The 15,258-nt window shown below is 54.9% G+C and overlaps 5 protein-coding genes across 5 annotated transcripts; 2 read left to right on the plus strand and 3 right to left on the minus strand.

Annotated features, from left to right (window-relative positions):
• Window positions 1–9: 9 nt before the first annotated feature.
• On the minus strand, window positions 10–714 carry M409DRAFT_24851 (uncharacterized protein; the record flags this gene model as incomplete). The annotated part of the gene is made up of 4 exons (XM_033807422.1): window positions 10–87; window positions 142–383; window positions 432–538; window positions 599–714. The coding sequence occupies 4 exons, from the start codon at window positions 712–714 to the stop codon at window positions 10–12; spliced, it is 543 nt and encodes a 180-aa protein (XP_033665838.1).
• A 274-nt stretch (window positions 715–988) lies between these two features.
• M409DRAFT_67643 (uncharacterized protein) lies at window positions 989–1,573 on the plus strand (the record flags this gene model as incomplete). The annotated part of the gene is made up of 2 exons (XM_033817491.1): window positions 989–1,041; window positions 1,096–1,573. The coding sequence occupies 2 exons, from the start codon at window positions 989–991 to the stop codon at window positions 1,571–1,573; spliced, it is 531 nt and encodes a 176-aa protein (XP_033665839.1).
• A 1,800-nt stretch (window positions 1,574–3,373) lies between these two features.
• Window positions 3,374–4,618, minus strand: M409DRAFT_24853 (uncharacterized protein; the record flags this gene model as incomplete). The annotated part of the gene is made up of 1 exon (XM_033807423.1): window positions 3,374–4,618. One exon carries the CDS (start codon window positions 4,616–4,618, stop codon window positions 3,374–3,376), a length of 1,245 nt encoding a protein of 414 aa, XP_033665840.1.
• Window positions 4,619–6,678: 2,060 nt separating this feature from the next.
• M409DRAFT_56303 (uncharacterized protein) lies at window positions 6,679–7,188 on the plus strand (the record flags this gene model as incomplete). The annotated part of the gene is made up of 1 exon (XM_033813250.1): window positions 6,679–7,188. One exon carries the CDS (start codon window positions 6,679–6,681, stop codon window positions 7,186–7,188), a length of 510 nt encoding a protein of 169 aa, XP_033665841.1.
• Window positions 7,189–10,117: 2,929 nt separating this feature from the next.
• M409DRAFT_56304 (uncharacterized protein) lies at window positions 10,118–14,990 on the minus strand (the record flags this gene model as incomplete). The annotated part of the gene is made up of 2 exons (XM_033813251.1): window positions 10,118–11,998; window positions 12,051–14,990. 2 exons carry the CDS (start codon window positions 14,988–14,990, stop codon window positions 10,118–10,120), a joined length of 4,821 nt encoding a protein of 1,606 aa, XP_033665842.1.
• Window positions 14,991–15,258: the final 268 nt, after the last annotated feature.

The following is a 15,258-nucleotide window of genomic DNA, read 5'->3' on the forward strand; positions in this document are numbered from 1 at the left end:
TACACACTGTCACCGAGCACTTTGCGCATTGGTCGACAGAAACAACACACAAGCAGCTATGATAGCACACGCCACCACTGTAAAAACCTAGAGAACACGACTCAGCATCACATGAACGTGGCGGAAATGTCTGAAACTTACCACCTGCGTCCCAACCCCCGTCTGCACCAAAGCCTGCCGTCTCGAATACCGATTCACAGTCTTGATATAATTATGCAACCCCGAAACCAAACACGCCAAAGCCAGAACCCAGAAAATAATGCCGAAAGGTAAGGCGACTTTTCGTTCCAATTCAGAAGGTTGGTGTTTGAGGTGGAAGCTGATAAGAATTGCTATAGCAACTACAGCCATGTATGTTGCAAGGCGGAGCCAGGAGAGGAATGCTAAGACGTTGTTAGTGAGGTCTCAGGAAGGGAGGGACATTGACATACTTCTCTCCGCCGCACAGTGATCTCGGGCATCGGAGTCGTTGTTGTCGAAGAGGAGAGGCGCGAAGAGGGGGCCTTGGGTGAATGCGTGGCCGGGGAGGCTATTGCTCCTGGATTGGAATGTTAAGACAACGAGGACTTCGAAAATAGGAGCGAGATTCTGTACGTACTGATGTACTAAAACTGGTTTCGTTGGGAAGGGAATGTAGAGAGGGTTGTATGGTTCGCGCATGAATCGACGGTCGTCGCTGGAGATTGAGAATGATTCTGGGGGGTCGGTCGCCATGTTGCACTCTTTTGCAATCTTTCACTTGCCAGTTGATGTTGAGGGTCAAGTGGGGCAAGAACGGTAGCGCAATTGAAGTAAATGCCGGGATGCGCCGTCCCAAAGGTTTTGCCTCGGGGGTCTCGAGATGCGCTCCGCAACTTCACCTACCTCGAGGCATTGAACATCACATCAAGTAGCACGCGGTATTCGACCAGATTTTGCAATCGACCATTCCGAACAACGTCAGACCTCAGCGCCTTGAGACCAGAAACCAGCCCGACTCACCGCCATCATGGCGACAAGCATAACGCCCGCCTTCAGAATAGGCACAAAAGAGCTCTACCTGTACGTCCAAGCACGCGACCACCTCTCCAATTCTCACTAACCACCCTCCTCCAGCCCCATGGCCAACATAACCTTCCTCCGCGGCCGCGACCCTCACCACGCCAAATTCCAAGTCCCGCTCTGGTTCTCCAAACTCGACCTGCGCGACTACCTCTGGCACGCCTACAACGTCGAAACCTACTCCGCGCGCTCCTACGTAAAACTCTCCCCGGTGCGTCCCAAAGAAGGCCACCATCCGCGGCGCTGGCACCGCAAGCGCTCGAGGAAATTCATGACGGTGGAGTTGGCGCGCCCGTTTGTGTGGCCTGCGGAGCCGGAGGATTTGAGCGAGTGGAGCGCGGATACCGTGCAGGGCGCGAGTAAAGAGCAGAGGAGCTTTCAGGAGCTGCAGGGGAGTACCAAGGATACGATTGTGAATGAGGAGCGGAGGGAGAGGATGAGGGAGCAGGCGAGGGCGCTGCTCGAGGGGAAGGCGAAGTGGAAACCGCCGGTGAGGTCGTTTGGGACGGAGATGTATTCGAGGCAGCGGTGAGGCTGTCGTCGAAGTGTGGACGACATGAAGATTTAATAAGTTTGGGCGGCTGTGCATATGGGCTGTAAAACATTGTACAACAAGGCGGGCATCTTGCGCGGACCTTCGTCTCGGTGGTACCACAAGCCTTGCCAACACTGGCGCGACCAGACTCGCGACTGATACCGGGCCATGAGGCTTGCTCACATCTATGCAGGCTAACACAAGCTGCTGCGACCGATCAGGTATCCACATAGACGAGGATGACTACGCAAAGCCAAGATCGCCTGAGGAACTTACCGCTTGATAACGTTGACCTCGAATGGCTTACGGATTGAATCCAATCAACAACCAAATTTTCCCGCCTTTGCCAAGACGACATATGACTCGCTGCATATGCAAGACTCGCAGCAAACCTCTGGAGCCGAAAACTTTGTCCGACGTCCATATACATCTACCGCGCAGCTGTCCTTCGAGAAAAGCCAACTTCTGCGTCTGAATCCCGTGGGTGTGTCTGCATCCTCGCTCTCGATGTGAGTCGAGAGGGCTAGATACCGGTAGGTACACGTACGAATCCTACGTAAGCCTGATGCCCTCAGACAAGAAACGAAGCAACGGTTATACCATAGAAATGCTGAGCGATGACGAACCTCACAGCCTTGGCGCAGGACACAAGCCTGAGGTGTCGTCAAGTGTCGTCGTCGCCCTTCGATGCGTTGTCTTTTGTTGATGATGAGAGAAGTAAGCGTTTCAGGGCAGACTTGAAACACTCCTTCCAGAACGCCGCGTAAAGGCGTCGGCATCTTCGAGTACCTCACTCACTCGGTGTTGCGTGAGTTGCACGAATCCCGGTCAATGTAGGATCCGATCGCATGCATTCACTGCCCAACAATTGAACTCCAGTGGCAGTGGCAGAAGCTAATCCAAAAAAGGAAGCTACGCAACGAAAGAAGAAGAAGTTAAATGAAAGTGAGTGATTTCCTTCATCAGCCAGCCAGCCAGCCAGCCAGCCAGCCGCAAATCCTTCACTCGCTTCATGAGACATGTGCCATCACAGAACAAGCTTAATCCTTGTCTTCATCCCACCCCCGTCGAAGGTTTTTTGTTTTGATCATAACCCCCGAGATTTCCGTCTCATCATGCTGAACGCCACGAGGACTTGCAGATTTTCGAAGAAGAGAGACGACAGGGATTTGGCTTGTCGTCCTGCCTGAGGAAGGCACGTGGCTTGCAGCGGATGGGGGCTTGATCCTTGTGGAGGGGATGCAATAGGGGAATGTATAATTGCAAGGCTTCATCATCATCAGCCGGATCGCAAGATCTTTTTGTTGGGGGAGGAATTGATGCGTAAGTGGTGAAAACCACCCAAGACAGGAGAACATTATGATTTAGGAATCAAACCGCCAATCGTGCGGTTGTGGTGGTTCAAAATATGAACGGATCTATGCACATTCCCTCAACCCTTGGGTGACAATGATGATGTGCCCCCATCTGCCGCCACGAAGTAGATATCCCACTCGCTAGCCAAAACCCTCTCTCTCTCCTCCACTTTCGTGAAAGGCCACGCAAATGAGTTCAAATATCTCAAAAGGTCATCTGGACCTCGCTCGCTGCTGTCGCTAAGAATGCTCGACCAAAAAAATGGAGAATAAATCGTTACTCGTGCTTTTTGTGCCTGGACCAAGAAAGATCATCTACAACCCGGGTTGTGAGCTGCACCGGTGCTGTTATGTGCGTGTTGTATGTGGTACGCGTAAACGAACAATGCCTCCTGATTAGGTTAGAAGGAATAGTCTTCTGTTCTTGTATGTGGGACGGTTGTCATCGATGTAGGACGTCGTCAATGTCCATTCGTCGACGCTTTCGAGATGATTCGGGACGGCCGTCGTCGTCGACTTCAGCTTCAGATGTTTCCCCTTGTTGTGTCGGTGGGCGGGACTCGGATGGGCCCGCTGCAATCGGTCCAGGTTGTCCGCCTCCCGGGGCAGGACTGGCAACGATAGGTGGAAGCTGTATGCCTCCACGATCCGGTGTTCCTGGAGGAGGAAGCTCGCGAGTGGTACTCCGTGGAGTGTACGGCGGATTGGCCTCTGTGGGTGGCTCGGCGACCGGCAGCCTCGACGTGCCTGTTGCTGGCTGAAACGGGGCGAAAGTCGGCGGTGGTTGTGGTTGTTGGTATCGCAGAGGCGGCTGTGTGCCTGGAAATGTTCGAGATGAAGCAGTTTGCCCGGCAGATCGCGGTGCTGGCTGTGATGGAACAACAGCGCCTGGAAAGGTGAGGTATCCGGCCGGTGGTGCTGACTGCGTTGCCATTTGTCGTGCGGGAGATGCATAGCTCTCCGGCGTCTGTGTCTGTATTCCAGGCGCCAGAGGTTGCGGTATTCGTGTGAATATTGGAGGTGGAGCAGGAGGCGGCTGATCCACTGGCCGAAAGCTGGGTAGTGTGATAGCGACAAAATATGTGTTCGCCTTTGCCAACCTGACTCTCGCTGGAAACGTTTGCGCTGCTGGCCCCAGCTGGGTCTGGGTCCAAGTGTATGTGTTATCATCAGATCCTTGCGTGTACCGCTCAACATCGGCTTCCACAGCACCTTGTAAAGGATCTTGCCCTGGTTGATTTATTGGCGGCATGTAAGCAGGATCGCGATTGTCGCGCTCAAGTCGCAAACGATTTCTGATGCTCTGAAAGGTCTCGCCATCGGCAGGTGCAGCGATATCACTCAATTGCCGTCCAGCTGCCTCTTGCCCTGCCGCCATAATCTGTCGATAAGACTGGTTCGCTTTGAGGATGATCAAATCGAGGTCAAGGTAAGCGGTGGGGACCTCGTATCCAGGGGGATTTGATGGAGGTAGCGGGTACTGGAAGCCGAAAGTAGATTGTGTTGCAGTCGGAGGCGGTGGATATGGATACGTCGGGCTGGATGCGATTCCTGAGCCATCGCTGCCTTGGGATCGAAGCGATCGGAATGATTCCTGTCTCCTGTGTCTTGTTGATGCTATCGGTCGTGTTGATATATCTGACGAACCAGCCGGGATAGCGGACGACGGGCCAGGCTCTGGTAGCATTTGCTCCACCTTGAACTCGCCTTCCTCCCGCAGTCGGGGTCGCCCACGCTTTTTGTGCTGTACATCGAAACATGTGTCCTACAATACGATTAGAGGGGTTGCGAGTCATTGGAAAAGCGTAGTATGTTCGATCGTACCTGTTTCCCAGAGGCGACACATCGCGCACAAGGTCGATTGACATCGCAGCTGAGGTGAGCCCGTTTGCAGTTGATGCATGCAGAGGCTACATGAGCCTTGGATTTGCGCCCGCCTTTGGAACTTGGTGGCCGGGCAGAGGAAGAAGGGCTTGGATCAGATCCAGAACTGGTCGCAATGTTCGTTTGCACAGGAGGTAAAGCTCGAGGATTATCGGTTGATGTAGCTGTCGTTGAAGGCAACGTCGTCGGTGGAGGTGCAGTGATAGATGATGTCTGCCGGACAGGTTCGTAGAAAGGTGGGCCTAATGGAGCAGCTGCTACAGCAACTCCAGACATGTGGCTCAACGCCGGCTCGTTTGTAGTAGAGGCCGAAGAAGTTTGTTCAACAACAGAAGATGTGACAGGAGTCTCTTCGTGAGGTGGCCGTGGCGGCGATGGAGGGTTTGACATGGGAGGTGAAGGGTACGCCCCACTGTACAGAGTAGAAGACAGGAACGAGGTCCGTCTACGTTTCAGGCTTTCCAGGCGCACGGCAAAATGATCGACTTGTCTTAGTATTTGATGACAAGTGAAGGGGCTCGTTTCGTTTTCGGTACTCATTGCTCCTTCAGAGCCCTGCGAGGACCAGAAGCTGAACAATCAAGAGACTGGTCGTCGGCCTGCACAGTTCGACCTGTGTAGACATCTGGGAGGCCAACCGTAGCGCCAGGCGAAGAGTCGTCGTACAGTGGATCCAATAGGTTGAATCCGAGAGACAGATGGTGCCAGTGAGCGGTGAGTGGGTTGGTCTCAGCTGTGTGCCTGATTGTATTGGTGAAATGTTTGATCGGAATACCCCACGGACAAAGCGTTCGAAGGTGGTGCAATGAAACCAGAACTCCGAAAGGCCAGAAAAGTGATACACAAGGAATGAAGTTGGTAAGTATTGACAACAATGGAAGGAACGACGCAAGGCAGAACCAAGACAATCCAGTGACCAATTGCTCAAGGCGTGTGCGTGGGCGCAACACGATGATGAGATGGCCCAGAGAGAGAGACAGACGTCCGAAACACAGCGGGTCGGGGCTTGCCTCTACATATCCCCACAGTCGAGAGCGGCAGGCGGAAAATAGTGCATCGCCATCTTAAGCTTTCTGTAAGCCATCAGCGCGAAGATGTTTTTTAGGCCTGATTCCCACTCCATTCCTTGTTCTCTCACATTTCATCATGAGTTTCGCTAACCCGGGACTCTTTCGTGTTCCTTTGCATGAACAAGAGAATGCTCTCGTGTTCGATTTCGCCGGGCAGCCTTCCCATCGCGCTCGATACCGGACGCCCAACTCGGGAGCAGGAGCCCGGCTGTGCAAGCAAGCCAACGATCACAACGTTGTGCGCCAGCTCGTGCTTTGAGACCCTCACACAGTGGGCCTTCCCCAAGATCCTGGCAGTTGTGGCAGAAACGTTAATACAGTAGAGTCCGTGCAGCGGCCAGTGGTGGTTGACCGTGCTTAGCGACGCTTTACCTTGTGCACATCTCCCGCCGAACCTTCATTGCGAGCCAATGGCATCTTCAGTCGTATATCGCTGCGTGAGGTGGCTTTCGCTGACAGCCGCCAGCGGGGCCTAAAGGCAGACACTTCATTGGCAGGTGGCAAACTGCAGCTTCATCTCGGTGCAGCCGGTGAGAAAAGCACAAATACACAGAAAGGCCTGCGTCCTTCTGAAGACATTTCTCATCATCTCACCCAAATGACCTGTGCGGACTTGGCACAGAATTTGACCCGAACAAAGATCGGCGCCACAGGCGGGATGTTAAGCATCAACGTGGCTGGTATCGATAAGCCGTCCCGTCTTTGCCTATGGAAGCGTTGACGGTTTTGCAGTTCGCAGGGCAGATGTCTCGCAGCCTCTCTGATGAACTGCATCTTGAGCCGGTGCATCGAAATGGGCTTAGGCGAGGCCACCGGTCAAGCAACCGTCAAGAGCTCGTATCCAACGACCGCGCTCAACTTTGATGTTGAGCGCTCTCTCAACATCCGGACCGCTCTCTGGCGACTTGGTCCGCGCCATGAGGACAAAACCGACGTCACGCGCTCGCAGCACGACCATAGAAGGCGCTGGTCGTCGGGTGCATGGCCGACCCTTCACGCATGGCCCAAGGATACGTGGACAAGGCGCAAGGGCCTGAGGCATGTGGGCGGGATTGCTGTATCGTCCATCCTTGACGATGCACGTCGAAGGCCGAAGCGAGGCAGCCAGCGACTTCTTTGTCCGTGTCGCGGCTGGCCATCCGTGTCCTCTGTCCACGCAGGTTGGCGAGATCTCCGGCGCTACGGAGATCGCAGGCATTTCCTGCAGCTGGGAGAGGAGCCGAAGGCTGAGTCCGAAGCAGTCTCTGTGGGAGCGCTCGCCGTCGAGGATCTGGCACGACGTGTTATCGCTGCCCAGACGTGAGATGGCACCGTCCGCGCGTTCGTCGCGGCCATGCGCAGGCGCAGACGCATTTTGCAGCAGTTCTGGCAACGTTGTGAAGAGGCGGGCAATTTACCGCGCCATGAGGTGACGTCGAAAAGCACCGGACGGTCCAAGCCGCGCTACGCTCGCTAGCCCGGCAATCAATAAAATATTGATTGGGGCTCCAGCAACAATCTCGTCTTCTCTGCCACCTGCCCACCACGGCACAGTCGATATCATCACTTGTGGCGGTGTACCTTTGCATGCTTTCGGGTATATTGCTTCTGCTCTAACGACTTCCTTCCCGGCCCGGACGCCCATTGGCGCCTTCTCCAGCCTCCCTCGCCCGTCTGGCTCCAACGGTCTCAAAACAGCCGGCCTCTGGACCGTGCACTTCAAGACCAATATCATGAACGAGCGCCAAAGACCACTTGACTGCCTTTCTGACGGTGTTACACAGGACGGACCTGACGACCCCATCGTGGCGTCGAAGCTGGTGGCCATAATATTCTCCGAAGCACATAAGGCGCAATCTCCCGGATCGTCCAGGGCATGATCCTCAACGTTGGCTGCAATTTAAACCACTGTCTAGCAGCAAACTTCGCGCACGAGACTTCTGATGGGGTCTAAAGGCAGCCGCTGTCACGAGTCTGCAACAAGGCAGACAAATTCGAAATCGGGACCTGGTCGCGAGTTCGCCGTGAAGCCAAGTCCGGATTGTGTCATGGGTGGTAGAGAAAATAACTCCCACATCCGGCCGACTGGGAAGTAGGCTCTCCACAACGCAACGAATAGGCCGACTATTCTTGAACAGCGCGCCAATGCCGTGTAACGCTCGACATGGCGCTTGTGGGTGCAGAAAATCGCACAAGCCCTTTGTCGGTGAACTGGTCATCAGGCCGACGTTGTGGCAAAATGCAGAGCTGCGGCGTTCTAAACGTCGCATCCGCCGCAACGGGGAGCATAATGGACGCTTGGATCGACACAAGAACACGCTTTGGACGCCCGGCTCCAACTTCTCGCCAGATACGCGAACATGTCAGCGCGGGTTGCCGTTTGAACTCAACCAGATCGGCTAATTTGTCCTGCGTAGATCGGAAAGAACACCAGGTCCTTGCGCGCAACACGTGCGAGGCGCTACCAGCCAGCCACATACCAAAGCTTGGCTGATGAGGCGTGGAGGTGGGATGACCCGCCAGGCTGATGATGCTAGACGACATCGCAAGTCTGAGAGGAGCTCCTTTGGAGTCTTATAGACTTAAAACTCCACCGGCGCCTCTACTACTGAAATATGTTAACAACATCAGGGTACAGACTTCGCAGGTTTCGATGTCGTCAGATCCGCGCCATCTGACTGTCTCTAGCAAGCCGCCAGCCAGAGCAAACTTCAGCTGATCGATCGGTTTCATCTCCTAGCCACAACATTTCTTCCAACACCAAGGCCTCGCTGAGAAGATCACTTGACTGACAGACGCGGATCCTGCCTCTTCAGAGCACCCCCCAACAAGGTCCAAGCAAGACAAAGACCTCACCAAGCCTCGAGGCTTATCTCGTCTTACCGCTTCCAACCGTGCCATCATCGCTGCCATAAGTCACAGTCGCGATCTCGCCATGGGAAAGACGGGACGAGGTCTTGCTGTCCACTGCCTACTTTCTGATTCTCCCACCGCGGCCCGATACAAGAACTGAAACAAAAGCTCCGAGTGCTCACCCTCCGTCGAACTTTACAATCCTCCGTAGTCTCACACGGACGGCAGCTTTCCCCCGATTCGACATGCGAGGCCTCCCATCTTGAACATCACCTCTGTGCTCTGAGACAGATGTTCCAACAAGACTTGTCGAATCTCTCCGAGACTGATTCACTTGTGACGATGCGCCGCAATCCTGCGCCAAGTTGTCGGCCTGCACGTCTGAAGAAGATGACGATCTTCTGATATCAGTGAGTCACTGCAGAGCTCGAGCATGGGGATCATATGATGCAGTGGCCGTCTTCGTCATGGCCTGTTGGCCCTCAAAGATTAATTTAACGTTGATTGAAGAAGCGGTCTCCGTCATGCGACTTGGCTTTGATGGCGATGCTGACAGGCTCCCTTCAATGTCGCCGTGAACAACCTCAGTGTATCACATTCACAGGCAGAACGTCTCTTCTCATACTGGAGCCAGCCGATACGCTCGGTTTCCTCGAAGAAAGGTAGGTATCAGCATTCTCTCAAGCAAAACCTAGCAGATGAGCGCTTGAGCACTCCAGACTCCTTCAAAACGATCCTCTACAACGCTCGCCCGATATTCACGAAAGATGAAATACCAACGAAATAACCAACCTGCCTCCCCCTCCAGTCTTGCAAGAGAACCAGACGATGTGGAAGGGGTGAAAGAGAAGACGTCATTTTGAACAAACCACAGCACGGTGTCAGCGCCCTTGAAAGGCCATGAAAAGCTCATCACTAGCATGCCCAAACGCAACGAACCAGGGAACAAAAAAATATCCAGTCCAAGCACAGTCCTTTACCTTGCTGTCACCCAGTACACCCGACGTCAACGAACCAGCGAAATGAAAATATTCAGTCCAAGCATAGTTCTTCCTTCACTTTGCGGTTACACACCTACCAACCCCAAGACCAAACATTCCAAGCGTCTGTTTGAGCAACGACTGAAGAGTCGAAGTAAGAGGGAGGGGCTTCGGAGGAAACAGAGCAAGCCCCGTAGAATCGCGAGCAGTGGTGATATAAGTGGATTGACAAGCACGAACAAATACCAGTCTGTAGGCGAAAAGGACAAAAAACTTCGGTATACTACAACACTCATCTCAGCTTTACTCAACTCGCTCTTCCTCTAGACTTTTCTGCCCTTTCCCACTCAGCACAAGAAACGCCTCCGCTATGCCAAACAAACAAACAAACCAGACTTGAAAAACAAACCAAACATCTACTCATAACAACCCTTCCTTCTCCTCTTCGTACGCAACCTCCTCATCCTCCTTCCCCTCGACCTCCGTCTCCTCTCCCTCAACACCCTCCTTTCCCCTTACCACCTCCTCAGTCTTAACCTCCACCTCCACCTCCGGCTCAGGAAAAACCTCCCCCATCAACCCGGGCAAAAACCTCTCCAACCTTTCCCTCGTCTCCCTCCACAACTCCTTCTGCAACTCACTCCTCCCATCCTCCCCACCACTCCCCCCATTCGCCGTCGCCTGCACCAAATACCCCCCACTCCCCATAACCAACAAAATATTCTTCAAACTCTCCGGCACCGCCTCGCCCAACACCCCGCCATCACTCTGCCCACTATTCAACAACCGATCCATAATCTCCAAAATCTTCACCCACAGCCCCAGCACGCCGTCCCACTCGGACAGGAGCACGAGGTAATGCAAAAAAATCTTGCAGAGCAGCTGCGCCGCTTGCACGCGCGTCTCCGCCATGCCGGCGGGGTAGGGGTCGGTTTGGTAGGTCTCGGGTTTCAGGAGCTGGTGGATGAGGGGGAAGAGGACCTCGCCGAAGATGTTGGTCCACTCCGTGTGGTCCGGGGAGGCGAGCTCGGGGGACAGGAGGCAGCGTTGGAGGCACGTGAAGGCTTTGTGGCGGATCTCGCGGCAGGGGTTGACGCATTGCGTTGCGAGGCAGCGGAAGACGGGCGACCAGTACGCTTTCCAGGCGGCGTTGGTTTCGAGCTGCGATTTTTGGATGTGGAGGGGCACGTGGCTGGCGAGTTGGGCGACGAGCGTGAGCGCTTTGGTGCCGCGGACGACGGCTTCGGGTTTTTTGGTGGGTTTCTTTTCGGGCGTCGAGTCCTTTTGTTGGCCGCGTCGTCCTGCTGCCATTTCTCGCTCGCGTTGTTGCTCTGCTCGAGCGCCTACGCTCCCGGCTGTAGCGAAGGCATTGAGAAGAGCGACGCAAGCTTCGTAGTTGTCGGGTGTGATGGCAGGGTTTGCTCCATCTGCCACAGCTTCAACAGTCTGGAAGACCAGCGCCGCGGCATCTGGTTCCTGCTGGAGCGTGTGAAGTACAACCCAAAAGTCAGGGCTGGCCGCCATCTCATTCCGCAACTCAGTAGGTCCACTGATGCAGCCATGCAGACCCTTCAGAATAGGCTGTGCACACTGCTTCAGCAAGTCGTTGCGGAAGCTGGAGATCGCATGCAGCACCACAGGCGTACGAATATAGCCATGATCATTGCTGGCCCGTAGAAGACTGAGCAAATAGAACACCGTCCGGCTCAAAGCCACAGGGTGCAGATGGTCAGCATCTCTGATGACCGTCTGCAACGCCTCCGCAACCTCAGATCCCAGCGCAGTGATGGTGTCCTCGTCTCGTAGAGCCAGTATCGTAGCCAGCTCGAGAACGTACACCACAGCAGGATTATAAACCGGCGGCTCATCCCTCGTCTTGGTCCCATTGGTACGCACCGGCGTCGGCGCAGGCAACTCAGGCTTGACAGCAATGACCCTCGGCGAGTCCTGCTCCGGCAAATGCGAAAGCAGGGACATCGTCAGCGATTTCAGCGACTCGACCGGAAGCTCGCTAACATTGCCCAAGATCTGCTCGAAATGGCATTCGTTGATACAGTCCACGGTGCACAGCGTCGCCTCAATCTCCTGGTCATTCGGTTCAGGAGGTTCGTCATTCATGACACTGCTCACATAGCTCGTGAAAGCACTGAACAGTCCCACATCCGCCGATTTATCGTTTCGCTCAATGACCTGCGCAGGAGATTGCAGCGGTATAGGCGGCAGATCCAGATCCCTGGAGATGGATGTGAACGACGTCGGCACCAGCGAATTGACGAACAAGTTCACGATGATGCGGACGATCTGTGTTCAAAATCAGTAAAGTCCAACGGAACATCATTATGCCTTCACTCACCTGCGTCCACCCATCGCGAATAGCCCCCTCATGGCCATTGATAATCCTAAACAGCACCAACGTCGCCAGCTCCGCCTTATTATCCCTCCCAAAGTCAACCGCAAACTTGCTGACCATAATACTCTTCCCACTAGCCTGAACCTCCGTGTTCAGCGTTGTACTAGGCGGTTGTTCAGTAGCGAGGGTACTGATCTTCGCCAAGCTCAAGATGAGATGATCCAGGCATTCAGAGATCCCGTACTTGGCCGCAATCTGTGCGCATTGGTTATAGCCGGCAATGACGCGCTGGAAAACAGCGTCTTCCGTCGCAGACACGAAGACGTAGTTCAGTGTTGCGATGATGGGCTTCCAAGTCGCGGCGAACATATCTGCGTCGTACAAGTTCGTCTCGCAGATGACTAGGTTCTCCGCCGTCTGCGTCTTGACAAGAAGCTCCTTCCAAGCGTGCTCGAACGCATGCTTGTTGTCATGCTCTTCAGGAAGCACAATCTCCCTCGACTTGATGGCATCGAAAATCTCCTGCAAATATTCAGGATCAAAGTCCTTGCCGCCATTGACGCCGCGCAAGTTCCGCGAGAAGCCCTCCGCATTCATGCGATTCGCCGACTTCAAGTTCGGATTGTAGAGTTCGGTATTCAGCATGATGATGGCGTACGTGAGGATGTAAACCGCATCCTGCTCGACAATATGCTCCGGCTTGGCCGCTTCAAAGTACTTCCCAGCGAAGCACGTCACGATGCGCTCAATCAGTTGAGATTCGCCGGGAAGTCGGAAACTGCTGAGGATCTCCCGCAGTGCTTCATCAACGCGGAGATGCTTGAAGTCAAAGTGATCCATGAAAGCATCCAGAATGGCTTCGTTCGATCTCTTCGAGATGAACTCTCCCAAAACCCTCTTGTCGATCCTGGTCGTTCCCTTCAAGAAGCTGGTGACTGAATGTGGGTCATTCGGATCATCGATGATCCCCTGAGACGCCAGGAACGCAATGCCTCCCTTCGGACTCTCGTTGAACTTGGTCGCGCCTCGAATGATAATCCTCTTTCTCTGCCTCTGTTCCTGCAATTTCTTCTTCTCAGGCAGGCCCAGAGTAGCAGGCTCATCGTCCAGTCTCTCCGCAATGAACTGCACATACCCAAGGAGTGAGTCCAAACACAGCGGCGGTACATTCGTGGTACTCCAAGTCGCAGAGTCTGGGAAAGCGTTCCTCGAAAGCAACCCAACCATATCCTGGCAGAGATCACTCCGATCAATCTCGCAATCGTAGTTCACAAACAGCTCGACCATGAAGCTGGGAATGCGAACAAGCCCACCCACACTCTCCACCATCGCCTCGCGAGCATCAGGCTTCCTCGACCCACCTTCCATACCCAACTTCTGCCGATCTCTCACAGGCACCGGCGTCGACCTTCCACTGGCCGGCGTACCAGGCCCACCCGCCGGAGGATTCGTCTGCTGTCGCACGAGCGTAGGCGTCGTCGGCACACCCTGGTACAGCGATGGATCGATGTTCGGCTCCTCTGGGATCGGCACGCGGGGATGCAGGCACGCCACCACGTACGACAGAAATAACTCCTGCTGCAGCTTGAGAACGCTCCTGCACGTCGCCAGTAATGTTCCGGCTACTCTGAGCGATTCGTGCAGGATGGCGATGTTCTCCGAGCGCACGAGCTGGAAGAGGTTCCGGCAGAGGGTGTCCTTCGCCAAGGACGCCAGGCTGGGGTGGTTCGCGATGCTGGGTCCTGCCACTTCCAGAGCCACGTTGACGATCCGGAGAGCCATCACTCGTAGTGTGTCGGTCCGTTGTCGATCATGGGGATCCAGTAAATCAGCCAGCACGCGGAAGAGCTCCCTGATCGACGGCAAACCATAAGGCCTGACATCCACCGCCGACGCCTCCTCAGCCGTCTTCGAGAGATCAATCTGGCTCGCACTCGCCGCATCCTCAGAAGGTCTCCCACCAGAAGACCCATTCGTAACGCCGGGAACCTCCAGACTACTATGCCTGACCTGCTTCATCGCATCCGGTCCAAAATCCCCATTCGGCGCACTATCAATCTTCGCCGCATCCATCTCATCCTGCCCAACCTTCTCATCCATCGCCGCGACATCCTCGCCCTCCGGCAACTCCGTCTCGAGCGTCTTCAGCCTCCCAAAGATCGTCTGACACATCGTGACCATGCTGATCTCTGCGCTCCGCCTCAACACCTCGCTCATCCGCAAGTGACAGCAAATCGACAGCGCGCACTCCATCATCTCGCACACGCTCTGATCGCCCAGCACCTCCCCGGAGGACCCGCAAATCATATCCTCCATCAATTTGAGTATCCGCAGAAACACCACCTCGTCGCTCGGGCTATTGTCGCCCTCGAATCTACAGTGAGTGACGGTGCTCGCGAGCAACTGCATCGCATACCCAAAGTTCGGGCTCGAAGGGTTGACGATGTTATACGCCAGCATCTTGGTGATGGCGATCAAAGCCAGGCTCGTGATGGGCGCGGTGGTCGAGGAACTGCGAATCACCTGCAGGAAAGGCTGCAGGAGAGCCGACGCCTCAGACGTCTGAATCTCCCTGCAGTGCTTCAGGTCCGATCTCAGCTTCGCGAACGCGCTCATGAGAGGGTTATCCTGTAGACTCTGTCCCTTCTTCCCGCGTAGCCCCCACCGTGAGGTTAGCGATCCATCATCTTCAATCAAGTCGATCTTGCTCGAGGCGCGGTTCCGGTCGTGGTTCGATGCTCTGGCGTCGGTAGGAGGTGCTCGCGGGCTGTTGCTGCTGCTGCTGGAGCCGAGAATCGAGGAGATGGACGAGTGTGCCCAGCGGGCGTGCTTGCGCATCGCCGAAGTCACGGTGATGCATTCTGTCACTACCAGCGCGACAGGGTCGATGGCGACAGTGATGGTGCCGGGCCGGAGAGGCAGCGCTGAGACGTCCTCGGTCATTGTGTCGTGTCGTGTATAGTACTTTCTGTTCTGTAACTGCCAAATCCAATGCTCATTCAATAGACTCGGTGGTTCGAGGGGTTCGGTCGTTGCGTGGTAGTCGTCGCGAGGATGGTGTGCTGCGGCAGGACAGCTGTTCTCAGGGCGACTTCATTGCCAGCGTGTTCATTAGTATTCAGGCAGCGAGCAAAGTGGGAGGTGTGGTGGCAGAGGGCGATTCTTGGGAGATGGCATGTCGTCCCGCGCTCTCTTGGGGCTGGAGTCGGCT

Source organism: Zasmidium cellare (genome assembly GCF_010093935.1).
Source record: "Zasmidium cellare ATCC 36951 unplaced genomic scaffold M409scaffold_24, whole genome shotgun sequence".
NCBI classification, from domain to species: Eukaryota; Fungi; Ascomycota; class Dothideomycetes; order Mycosphaerellales; family Mycosphaerellaceae; genus Zasmidium; species Zasmidium cellare.